Source organism: Podarcis vaucheri (assembly GCF_965113315.1).
Source record: "Podarcis vaucheri genome assembly, chromosome: 10".
In the NCBI taxonomy this organism is placed as follows: domain Eukaryota; kingdom Metazoa; phylum Chordata; class Lepidosauria; order Squamata; family Lacertidae; genus Podarcis; species Podarcis vaucheri.
In genome coordinates this window covers 28,785,467-28,798,200 of record NC_138748.1, presented here as the reverse complement: position 1 = coordinate 28,798,200, position 12,734 = coordinate 28,785,467, and the positions used below count along the sequence as shown (strand labels likewise).

At 41.4% G+C, this 12,734-nt stretch overlaps 1 protein-coding gene across 18 annotated transcripts in view; it reads left to right on the top strand.

Moving 5' to 3' along the window:
* The window catches only part of GRIP1 (glutamate receptor interacting protein 1), a 331,858-nt gene that overhangs the window by 288,114 nt on the left and 31,010 nt on the right, over positions 1-12,734 (top strand). For 11 of the 18 annotated variants that reach the window (XM_082239507.1, XM_082239522.1, XM_082239516.1 and 8 more), the window contains 4 exons: positions 5,416-5,563; positions 6,443-6,612; positions 10,072-10,227; positions 11,032-11,184. In XM_082239507.1, coding sequence (XP_082095633.1) covers positions 5,416-5,563; positions 6,443-6,612; positions 10,072-10,227; positions 11,032-11,184 — 627 coding nt within the window. The remainder of the gene's footprint in view (positions 1-5,415; positions 5,564-6,442; positions 6,613-10,071; positions 10,228-11,031; positions 11,185-12,734) is intronic. The other 7 variants (XM_082239511.1, XM_082239515.1, XM_082239509.1 and 4 more) reach the window with 1 other exon arrangement.

Below are 12,734 nucleotides of genomic sequence, written 5' to 3'. Positions count from 1 at the left end.
TTGATTCATTTTGCCAAAGATTGTGGTGAAAATATACAAGTACATAGGGTTTCTATGTATGTAACTACAGTGGTACCTCAGGTTATAAACTTAATTCATTCCAGAGGTCCGTTCTTAACCCGAAACCATTTTTAACCTGAGGCGCGCTTTCGCTAATGGGGCCTCCCGCTGCTGCTGCACTGCCGGTGCAGGATTTCTGTTCTCATCCTGGGACAAAGTTCGCAACCTGGAGCAACTACTTCTGGGTTAGCAGAGTTAGTAACCTGAAGTGTTTGTAACCCGAAGCTTTTGTAACCCAAGGTACCACTGTATCTGTTTCATTTACTCCTAGCTAAAATGTACCTGTTGGGCAAAAATGAATATGAACCAGGGTAAATATGAATGCAGGAGTTTTGCTGCCATGGTTGGAACACTGATAAGCTAGTAGAAAGGAGGGGACCTTTGAGCATGTGCAGAATGTCTTATCCTAACCACTGTTCTTATATTAAGGATATAGGCACCCAGATCAATTGCTTATATGATTTACAGGCCAACATGAGCTCCAGCACTGCATTAAAAATGTATATTTTATCATTTTATTGGCATATGATTAAGCATTGGTTTTAGAATTATAATTTATTAATGGTGGTCCTTCAGACACTTGGCTCAGACAAAAGTTTTGTCATTCTTAATCCATTATTTCAGCATGCTCCTGGATGATATATATAGAACACTTTAATTTTGAGTTTCCATTGATTGCACCTGAAAGCAGATAATGATTGTAGGAATGTTCGTTTTTGTGGCTTTGTTCTCCATCCACGATTCACATCCTTTCGAAACCTATCTGTTGAAAGCATAATTCATTTACAGCAGTCTTCTTTATCTATACTAGTCACGTTACAATGTAGTGCTTTCTACTTGTATCTTATTTTATTTGCTCTTAAAAGTCAACATTAAAAAGGCAAGAGATGTTTTGTTTTACAATTAACTAAAGCAAATAACTTTGAAAACATGAGTTTTAAACAGGTGAAATAGTCACATCTTGGATTTCCATCTTAGATATTTCGGTAGTTGTAATCCAGAGAAGCCACAGCCAGTCTAGAAATGGGATTGTGGGAAGGTCTACAGTAGGGGTGGGAAACCTATGATCCTCCAGATGTTGATGGACTCCAACTCCCATCAGCCCCAGCTAGCATGGGGATGGTGGGAATTGTATTCCAGCAACATTTTGCTAAGTAATAAAGGTTTCCCACACTTAGACTATTCCCTATTAATACCAATATTCCCATCAAGTGGTTGGTGATTTTACAAACCTTCTGATAAGTGATCTAGATCAGAGGTAGCCAACCATATGTTTTGGACTACAACTCCCATCAGCCCCAGCCAGCATGGCATACAGTAGAGAATGATGGGAATTGTAGTTTTTTATTATTAAAAAACACACCCTGAAAGACGACTCCTGATCTACATTGTTCCACAATCTCATATAATCTTGTACACATTTTGTGCAAACACTCTTATTCCTGTACTTGGTGGATTATATTCAACAAGAATGACTCATCTGCTATTCATGCTAGCAATAGGAAATACATCAGCTTTCTAAATAACAGGTAGAATAACTCTAGTTGCCATGGGCAATAGTAACAGCTTCTCTGAATGAGCTTTGGTGTCTCTTCCCTGTGCCCCCATCCTCTCTATTAAATAGAGTTTTATAGATTATTGTATTCGACTGTGATCACTTATATAAATGTGTTGTGACAGCCACCTCCTTCTTAAACACAGAGAACCAACATAATATTCTGAGAGCATTTGAAAGGGTTAGGAGGTGCCTCATTTTGTTTGGATTCTTACAAACCAAATCTGTATGCCACACTGTGTGAGTGAGATGTTAACAATATCTCCCCCCCCCCTTCTTATGTTTGTGATAAGGAAGGAAATGCCCTGTTGTTTAGCTGAATAAGGCAAGGTTGTTATTAGCATGCCAAAGGTAATCTCAGTACCTCTGGGAGGCTTTAATCAAAGTCTTGTGTCCTGATTGAGATGCAATGTTCAAAAGTGGGGGAACTTATTAACGAAATAAAAATCTAGGAGTGTTTTCCGTGCAAACATTCATCAGCATATCTTATGTAATTACATAACCGATAAATCAACATAGTGTGTAAGTGCTTTAGTCATGGTGTAAATATCTTTAATGACTGAAACATCTTTTGCTCATGAATAATTCATATCTGTATGGTTCATTTTTCATACTCATGCTTTTTTCACTTGCATATGATAAACTAATCTGTCTCTGTCGGGGGAGATACACTTGATTATCGTCTTCTGATCTCTCTTTCTCGTATTTAGTTTTGCTTCCTTGACCCGTACTCCATTATTTGACTTCTGCTTTCTCTAATTTGGTGGCAGTGCTTGCTCACCTGGTCTGCTTGATTTGGGTTCCTGGTGCACCATTATAATAGGACTTATCTGTATACAGTGGTACCTCAGGTCAAGTACTTAATTCGTTCCGGAGGTCCGTACTTAACCTGAAACTGTTCTTAACCTGAAGCACCACTTTAGCTAATCAGGCCTCCTGCTGCTGCTGCTGCGCCACCGGAGCACAATTTCTGTTCTCATCCTGAAGCAAAGTTCTTAACCTGTAGCACTATTTCTGGGTTAGCAGAGTCTGTAACCTGAAGTGTATGTAACCCGAGGTACCACTGTAGTCAGTCCTAACTCAAAGATTGTCTAGATGTAACAAATGGAGGGAGACCTTCCTGCAGAAGTGGTAACCTTGCTGTGTGGCAGGATATCCGTGTTCCTATTTGTTTTCCCATTCCTGCAATTAGGCCTGTGCAGAGCTTGTCAGATGCCTGAGGCAGGAACCTTGTTAGAATAAAGTTATAAACTCAAACAAAAAAGCAGCCGGTCCCTGGTGGGGGGCCCCTACCTGCTTAGCTCTCCAAGGCCCAGGACAAGTGTACTCTGCTGCCCTCTGCCTCTGCCTACAATGAAAACTCAGCAGAATGGCCCTGAGGTCAAAGACAGGCAGCAACATTTTGGAATACAGGACTTCCAGGATTCAGTTTGCTCCTTCCTTAGTTGAGTGCAGACAGATCACCATTTGCTCCCATTCTTTTCTCTCTCCTCGGGTCTTTTAAATACCTTGTATTGTGCCTTTTTAAAGGTAAAGGGACCCCTGACGATTAGGTCCAGTCGTGGCCGAATCTGGGGTTGCGGCGCTCATCTCGCTTTATTGGTCAAGGGAGACAGCGTACAGCTTCCGGGTCATGTGGCCAGCATGACTAAGCCGCTTCTGGAGAACCAGAGCAGCGCACGGAAACGCTGTTTACCTTCCCACCGGAGCAGTACCTATTTATCTACTTGCAGTGTGACGTGCTTTCGAACTGCCAGGTTGGCAGGAGCAGGGACTGAGCAATGGGAGCTCACCCCATCGCGGGGATTCGAACCGCCAACCTTCTGATCAGCAAGTCCTAGGCTCTGTGGTTTAACCCACAGCACCTTACATTGCTGTTTTTTCCTCGTTGGCTTGCTCTGCCTTTATTCTGCCAGTCCCCAAGCCCCTTTTCCAGCATTTCCCCCTCAGTTTCTGGAGTTATTAAAGATTCCAAGTGTGGCCTCTCACCCTCCTCCTCCCTCCACTTGAAATCTGAAGACTCGCTTTGTTTGGCTTTCTTGCAAGTCTCCTCCATACAAACTTAGTGCTAGATTTAGGTTCATGGGTCCAAACAAGGACATGGCGTGGGTAGGAATGTCATTTGTTGTTAGTAATGAAATGAAATAATAATAATAATTTATTATTCATACCCCGCCCATCTGGCTGAGTTTCCCCAGCCACTCTTGGGGAACACTTTTGGGTAGCGCCCATGACTCTCAAAATCAAATTCCAAGCATTGTTTAGGTCCCAACTAGATGTTACATGAAATCCCGTATTTTTCGCTCTACAAGACGCACCAGACCATCAGGTGCACCTAGTTTTTGGAGGAGGAAAACAAGAAAAAAAAATCTGAATCTCAGAAGCCAGAACAACAAGAGGGATCGCTGCGCAGTGAAAGCAGCAATCCCTCTTGCTGTTCTGGCTTCTGGAATTGCTGCACAGCCTGCATTCGCTCCATAAGACGCACACACATTTCCCCTTACTTTTTAGGAGGGAAAAAGTGAGTCTTATAGAGCAAAAAATATAGTATATGGCTACCTTAAATTACAGAACTATGTGATAAAGAGCAGCTGTAGGGAAAGGCAGGCAAGGAGAACATTGGGGGGGGGAGATACAGCTGCACACCTGCAGGGACAAATAGCAGCCAGTGGGCACAATTTTGATCAGGAAACTGTCTCTGGCTAATTTAAGTAAGTGCTTTAAAGAGGGCAGGGAAGTGTAAATAGCATAATATGTAGGGTTCCCTTAAGTTGAATTGTTTGTAACAGCTGCCTATCTAGGGATGCCAGACAGATGGCATTGTGACCGTCAGTTGTGCTAATTCAGCATCCTGTGCTTCTCAGATCCTGTGCTATTCTGTATGCTTATTGCTGCTAGCCCAAACAGCACACCGGGGTGTAACATGATTAGAAGAAGCGGCACAGACCAAAACAGGCGATATGGCACAGATTGTGCTGATTGTTACCTCCTCAGGTTTAATGCTTCAAGACTAACTAACTGCTCAGTAAGATGTAGTGAGACTGGTATCTGAGTGCAGCATTACACAAGAAGACTGAGACTACTATAAATGCAAACCTCAGTGGAGCAAATATCATTCATGCTTCCCTGCCCTCATTCCTGGTGCTGAAGTCAACATTTTTTAAGACATCAAGTTCCAAAGTCAAATTCAGCCTGACACAGAGTACCAAAATATTTTCCTGGCAACTTCTGGCGGGGGAGGAAATGCACATAAACATTTTGTTTTGGAAACCCCGTTTTGATTAATTGGTTAATCAATAACTTTAAGATGAAAGAAAGATGCAGTCTTAAGGACAACTGTGGCGTTTGCCCTCCTAGGTGTGTGACATCATACTGGGTTCATAAGGAAAGGGTTAACTAATTGTAAAATGACTAACCAATGGGAACCCAAGGAGTGGAGTGAATTGTATATAAGGTTTAAGCACAGAGGGTTTTGGGGGGAGTAAGGAGTTAGGGTGGTTGAGAAGACAGTCTGGAGTTAGAAGAGACAGGGAAGATAAGTCTGTGGGTTGGGCTAGTCTGGTGTGAGAGAGGGAGAGAATTTAAGAGGAGTCAGTCAAACAGTTGAGATAATCAGTCAGAAGGTATTAGGAAGGTATAGGCCGGTAAAGAAACTAAAGTTAAGATACTCAGTGTTTTACCCTAGGGTAACGGGTTGGTGGCAGCGGGGAAGCAGTCACAGTGGTGGCACAGGGATCAATAGACCGTTAAACATCCAAGGACCCTGTGTGATCACCCACAATAACCTTTGCTTTTTACAGATTCGGTAGCAACAGCTTCTGGGCCGCTGCTTGTCGAAGTGGCCAAAACTGCTGGTTCCGCTCTGGGAGTTGCACTATCTACCTCGATGTGCTGTAGCAAACAAGTGATCATCATAGACAAAATAAAATCTGCAAGTATTGCAGACAGGTGAGTGCAGCAGGAGAGTTCTCCATGGTATGTAACCCACCTGGTTTCCATCTGACAATATAATCAAGCAGCTGAGTCTATTACTCTGAGAAGAAGCAATTAGGGCAGTTAGAAGTGCCCTGCATAGCTTGTGGATTACAGCAAAAATAATAGGCAAGACAAAGAAACCCAGTAGCTTGGATCCAAAGGTCTCCCGTGTAAACGGAAAGACACTTCTGCATCCAGTTTATGCCCATTTCCTCCTTGCCACTTCTTATGCCATCTTGCCTTTAGGGGCTGGAGTGAGGAAGCAGGGGCAGGAACACTTCATTGCATGAGTAGAGTTCTGCTTGCATCCCAGGAAGGCCATGTCGGGCCTGGCAGCCTCCAGGAGACACTACAAAAAAAGGAAGAATAATAATAATAATCATCATCATCATCTGGACATTTTGCAATATTTTAAAAATCCACCCGGATGGTGATTTTACCTCTTAAAAAGACAACATATCCAGGAAAATCTGGATGTATGGCTGCCCTATATAACTCTCAAATAACTCATTAAATTATGAACTTTTTGGCACTTGTGTAAAGGGGTAGCCTCCTTCAGCTAAGCAGCTCCCACTTATTCTACTGCTTGTTCCAAGCCCTGTGAGTGATGACTTGGCTATTTCCCTGCATTGGTTTTTGGCAGAACATTGCAACTATAACCTAATTAATAATGCAATCTAATCTTCCAATCATTTTAAAGATTTGCACTAAAGGTTTGATGAGTCTTTTACAGATAGTTTTCTCTAATAAAAAAAAAGCAGAATAGAAAGAAGAAGCTGTTTATGCATTTGAAAATAAGTGAATCCTTGTTCTCCAAGGAAAGATCACAGTGTGCTACATTTTCTTCCACAGATGTGGCGCATTACATGTAGGAGATCATATTCTCTCCATTGATGGCACCAGCATGGAATACTGTACATTGGCAGAAGCGACACAGTTCTTGGCTAATACTTCTGACAATGTCAAGCTAGAGATCCTTCCTCATCATCAGACAAGGCTGGCTCTTAAGGGACCAGAACATGGTAGGAAGACTTGAAGTTCTACATTTAACACCATCCTTTTCTCCATGTTTCTTCCTGTGGAAGAACTCTTGAAAGTTGATGTTACGGAAATTTTAAGTGGGTTTGTTGTTGTTGTTTCTTTGGTCTTCTACTCTTAAAACCTCAATTTCAAGCGTGCTTTTAAAGTCCTTTAGCCAAATTCTGATCAGGTTTACTCAGAACTACTCTTTGAATTTAATGCTAAAGATAGACTTGATGATATCTAAGTCAGATTTATTTGAAATCAAATGCATTTTAGGAGTCAGTTGGGAATCTGCCCTTAACTTCTGTGAGACAAGAGAAAAAAGAACCATAGCTCAGTGGTAAGAACATCTGCCTTCCATGCGAAAGGGCCTAGGTTTAATCCCTGGTATTTCTAGTTGGGCTGGAAAAGGCTCCCCAACTGAAACTCTTGGCAGCTATCAGATAGTGTGGATAATCCTAGGCCAGATGGACCAAATGATGACTCAGTATAAGACCGCTTGCTATATTCCGATGCTCCTACAATTCTAAAATCCAAGGGTATGTGTTATTTTGCATTATCTTGAACTTCATAGTTGCCTACAAAGAAAAGGGATGCGCTTTGCAACATACATAATCCATTGTTTACCTTCATCTATAAAGAGAATTGATTAATAAACAGTACAGTCGTACCTTGGTTTTCGAACAGCTTAGTTCTCGAACGTTTTGGCTCCCAAAGTGACTGTTCCAGTTTGCGAACTATTTTTGGAAGCTGAACATCCAACAAGGCTTCCACGGCTTCTGATTGGCTGCAGGAGCTTCCTACAGCCAATCAGAAGCCATGCTATGGTTTTCGAACATTTTGGAAGTCGAACGGACTTCCAGAACGGATTCTATTTGACTTCCAAGGTCTGACTGTATATTCTAAGTGTGTAATGCCACCTGTTTTTCAAATTCAGCATCATACGATATACACCTATTTAGGATTGGATTATTATGCACTTGGTTTACTAGAAGAGGCCAGAATTAAATTTGCTCAAGGAAAATTATATATTTTTTCTAAATCAGTAGCAAACACAGTGATGGGTTATCCATGATGGACTATTAAGAATTAATGGCATATTTTATTGCCAAGGGCAGTGATAATGTGTTAATACCTTAATAAAGAGAGAGCTTGAGGGCAGAGCATAATACGGCTAACTAACCACTCTCAATAGGCACAGGCGTGCTCCACAAAGAGATGGTTCAATGGGAGAAAAAAATGTTACATGTGATGGCTCCTCCTCCACATGCAGCTGCTGGGTGACCTTGGGCTAGTCACACTTCTTTGAAGTCTCTCAGCCCCACTCACCTCACAGAGTGTTTGTTGTGGGGGAGGAAGGGAAAGGAGAATGTTAGCTGCTTTGAGACTCCTTAAAGGGAGTGAAAGGCAGGATATCAAATCCAAACTCTTCTTCTTCTTCTTCTTATGGCATTCTTTGGTTCACATATCTTCATGCTCCATTAAGGCTGCAGGCCAAGGCAGCCATGCTTTCATTGCACAGGGAAAAACATACCTCACCCCATTTGGAATGTTTGGCTGCCCCAGCACTTCAACAGTGTCATGTTGCACTGCAAGATGTATAAGGGCTCCCTTGCCATTCATTCTATGTGTGCTCTGTAGAAACATATTGTTTCCTCCACTCCCCTGTTGCAGAATTGCCAGTGTAACGTCTCAGCTTGATGGTTTTAAAGTCTAATACATCTCCAGGAAAGTTTGCCGATCCTCTATATCAGGAATTGGGGAAACTGTGGCCCTTCAGATGTTGTCAGATTCAACTCCCTTCAGCTCCAGCCAGTGTTGGGAGTTGTAGCCCAATAACATCCAGGGGACCATAGAGTTCTCCACCCCTTCTATGTGCTAAGAGCATGGACTCTTATGTGCCCAAAATGGCACAATCCTCACCAAGAAGAAGGTATGAGCAGATTTGGGGGGACCCCAAGATTTACAAAGCTGCAAAAAAAAATATTGAGGAGGAAATCCCCAAAACAGGATATTGAAGGTTGGTTGTGCAAAGTGAGCACAGAATGCTGACTGACTTTGGGGATGTGTGCACCGGCAGGCAAAAATAGAAGTAGTGGTGGAAATGTAATAACACCCTGAAATAGGGCATGTAAATTCTGAACTGGAGCACTGCATGCTTTAACCTTGTATGGCAAATCCCACGTGTACTTCAAATAATGTGGATCTCCGTAGTAAAAGCCCTCCGTATAAAATAGCAGGAAGAATTAAGCAGGTGGATCCCTGCTTTTAAAATCACTGAAGGGAAGGGAACCTTTGGCTCTAACATAATATTTCACATTTGCGGCAGAAGACATTTTAATTAGTTGACTTATTTTTAGTTTATAACTCTAGATTTTCCTCATTTTTATCCCTTTTCTTACCTATTTCTTTTCATAATAGAATTCTCATTAGCTTTATATAGGGTTATATGTATTATATATATTTTGTTAGTGCCCAAATATTAAAGCTTTATCCCTAGTGCAATACCCCAAGAACGAAATTTGCAAAACAAAAGGCCTGCAAAGAGTATTCCCTTGACCCTTGTCATAAATTCACTGATGAAGTTTTTTATTTTGCTTAGAGTTGAATATCCTATGCTGCAAGTTTCAGTTGATATCGTTTGAAATGTTATAAGAAGACCAGTTATCATTTTCTGACTGTAGTAAATTGACAGGTTCTCTCCCCCCCCCCCTTCTTTTAATTTTTGTTTAAGGTGTAGCTGACACAAAACTAACTAGGATCAGGAATCATGCGCCTTTATTGCAGTGGGCAAAAACAGTCTGAAAACCATGCATCAGAACAATAAATGATGACTTTAGATTTCTGCTTTGTTTTTATTAAATAAAGTCGCCTAAATGGAATTTTTGTGCTGATGCTTGGGAGTTCGTTGTCCAGGATAATATAGTGCCACTGATGAATGCCGGTAAAATTAAAATGTCAAAGCAGTAAATTGAAATGACTGACATGTAAAACACTCTGAATTACAGTGCATGGTGCCTTGATATATGGTCCCTTGTTTTATTTTTAATTTTTATATATATACAAGTTCTTTTAAATGGGTGGATATTTTCAGAACTTAATTACTAATTGTAGATCATGCATCCTGGTAATGTTGACTCAAATGGGTTCTTTTAAGTGTTTAATCATAGCAGCTAAGGGCAGAGGCAGATTAATAACTGATTGAATACCGATCACTTTAAAAAAAAAAAAAGAGGCACAAAACCCATTAGTTCTGAGTCTATGAGTGGTCACCATCCCTGGGATAAATTCTAGCGTTATCTCTATGGGGGGGGGGAGGCAACAGTGTTCTTTTTCTTTTCAGGTTGCTTTTATTTCTATTCCTTTTTAAATTTATGTAATCCAGTTACCTCTCCCTCTTCTCTGGTCCTTTTTGTTTGTTTGTTTTTTATTTCTTCTCATCCCTTCATGGTGGGCAGCGAAGGTTCAAAGGAGCAACAGGCAACTCACATGGAATCCCTATGCCAACAGCCACAGCAGCACTCTCACCTATCACCATTATAATACCTACCACCCTGACCATTGCAGGATGCCAGCTTTGAAATGCCAGAAAACATCACCTCCAAAAAGCCTTCGTAATGTTCCATGCTTTTTTTCCTCCTGACATTATTATTATTATTATTATTATTATTATTATTATTATTATTATTTATTGTCGTCATCATCATAATTTACTCTACCTCACCCTCTTCCTCTCATACTCCCCACCGCATTTTCATTCTTTGAAAGCTTTCGTTAATTTGCAACATCTCATGATTTCTCACAATCATGTGAGGTTATTTCTGACATCATTTTTTTCCTCCCCTGCCTTAACTTAACCGGTCTTTAGAAAGAAGGGGGAAATACGTGATAACCCAAAAGGTTTACAAAACTCAGTTCGGTACCTTATAAGAGAATGCAACCTTTTCCAATTCAAAGCCAATGTCAGAAATCACCTTTTCCAAAGAATGCATTGCTAGACTCACCGCGTTAAATGTGCGTTAATTCACATAGCTGTGTCTGTAACCCTGTTGTGGTGCTTTTATCTAAGCATTTGATCAACTTACAATGAATTCAGCTGACTTTGAACTACAAAATGGTTGACATTAGTGGCATTCATTAAGAGCTGCTTGTATACTTGGATGGAAGTATCATAATAGGACTGCACATGGTGTGTTTGTTATAACAAACAGGTGTTTTGTATGGTTCACCTGACCCTGAATGTGCTACACAGCCTCTTTTTTTTTAATATAGTTTGTGATTTTGTTATTGTATGCACACAAACCGTTCTCGTGAGCCATACCAGGGTCTAGATTTCTAACAGCCAATAGCGGGCATGCAATTCCCCAGCTCCCTATTGCAGAGCACCTGGTGCCAAGTGATTCCCTCTCTTTCAACAGCACTCGTATCTTCGTCCTTCTCTCCGGCCTCCATGAGCGCATACAGTCTGAGTTCCCTGAACATGGGGACTTTGCCTCGCAGTCTCTACTCTACCAGTCCACGGGGCACCATGATGAGAAGAAGGATGAAAAAGAAGGACTTCAAAAGCTCATGTAGGTGACCATAAAGGGGTTTTTTTAATGTATAATGAAGCCAGGGCTGTTAAATGCATCTGACAAATGACATGAAAGCACATTGAAATTCAGATCTGTTAGGAGCCACCGTGAGAGGGGATGCTTTACAGCAGGACAAAAGTTAGTGTTTGACCACATGCTGTACTTCCATCGCCATATCCCAAATCAAAGAGGTTTGGTTTCTTCTGCCCTCTATGATCTAATTGTGTGTTCTGCATCTACAAGTCATAATCTGGGTATTGTTTTAGTGTGGCAAAAGGTTTAAAACCCAGTGTTTACCAGAATGCAAAATCTAGGATTTAAAAATGAAGTCCTATCACACAGTATTCTTTGAAGTAGACCAACTTTTAACGAAACAAATTTCGTTCTTCTTGAGCTATAAGATGTGGCAGGTGACTGTCAGGACTATAGATAGAATGATCCCTGTTGAGTTGGTAGTAAAGGCACTGTGATGTCTGAGCACAGTGTCAGCATAATGTTTTTACTTGCTGTAGGTGGTAGGATATTCCACTGAATTTTGCCCTTAACAGAATCCTGACCCAACTTAATTTGTAAGTTATTCATATTACTTTTCAAGATATGGTCCAAGCTAACTGACTATGCCTAGTTATTTTGTTAGTGGATTGATCTTTTGTTGCTGTTAGGGTGAACCAGTCAACAGGCTACAAGGAATATTTTCTGAAACTCCTTGATTCAAATCCATGCTGTAAAGGGGTTACTTTGCTCAAATTAACAATAACAGCCCTTTTCACATATTTCTTACGCACATTAATGCACCAGTCATTGCAAAACACTTTTTTTTGTATTATTGCTAATATTAAATAGGCATGGTTAGAAATTGTTTGCCTCCTTTCACGGAAAACTGATGTGTCACACAGGAATTAATTGTGTCTGCTGTAAAAATGAGCAGTTGATTAAAACATCGAAAACAAGTTTTCCCTAAAAGCTTTCTCCAGTTCTCTTATTTGTTTATATGTTTGTGGAAGGAAGCAATAAATGCTTGAGAAAACACTTAGGGCCCTTCCAGATGTCCTTTTTATTGAGCATTCATCATGATTTGTGCTCATGGTGTTATCGGGGTGGTTATACATGATCACACTTTCGGGACCATTTGTGCCTGTAAGGGTTCTGGGGCAGTCGTATTGCTTTGTTTGCAATAGGTGCACGCTCTGTAGTTCCTTGCTAAAAATCCTGTAATGTTTGTGTCAAGGAACTGCCATCGGCTCAGGGGGGAGAGGGGAAAAGCCGGATGGATTACAGAGAGCCCCCAAAGATCGTGGGAAGCAGCACTTCCTCAGTGGAGGAAGGTAGCTACGCCTCTAGTGTAGAGGAGATGCAGGGCTCGGAGGAGGTGGGGCAGTGGCAGGACCCCTTGCCTGGGCAAAGTGGGGAGGAGAGAGGTTCCCCGTTACCCACGCCTTCCTTGTGCAGTAGGCTTCCGCGCAGAGAGGGAAGGCGCAGACTGGGTGTCAAGAAACTACTCTGCTGGGGAAGGTTTAAGGACCGCCCACTCTCAGATTCTGCCAGTG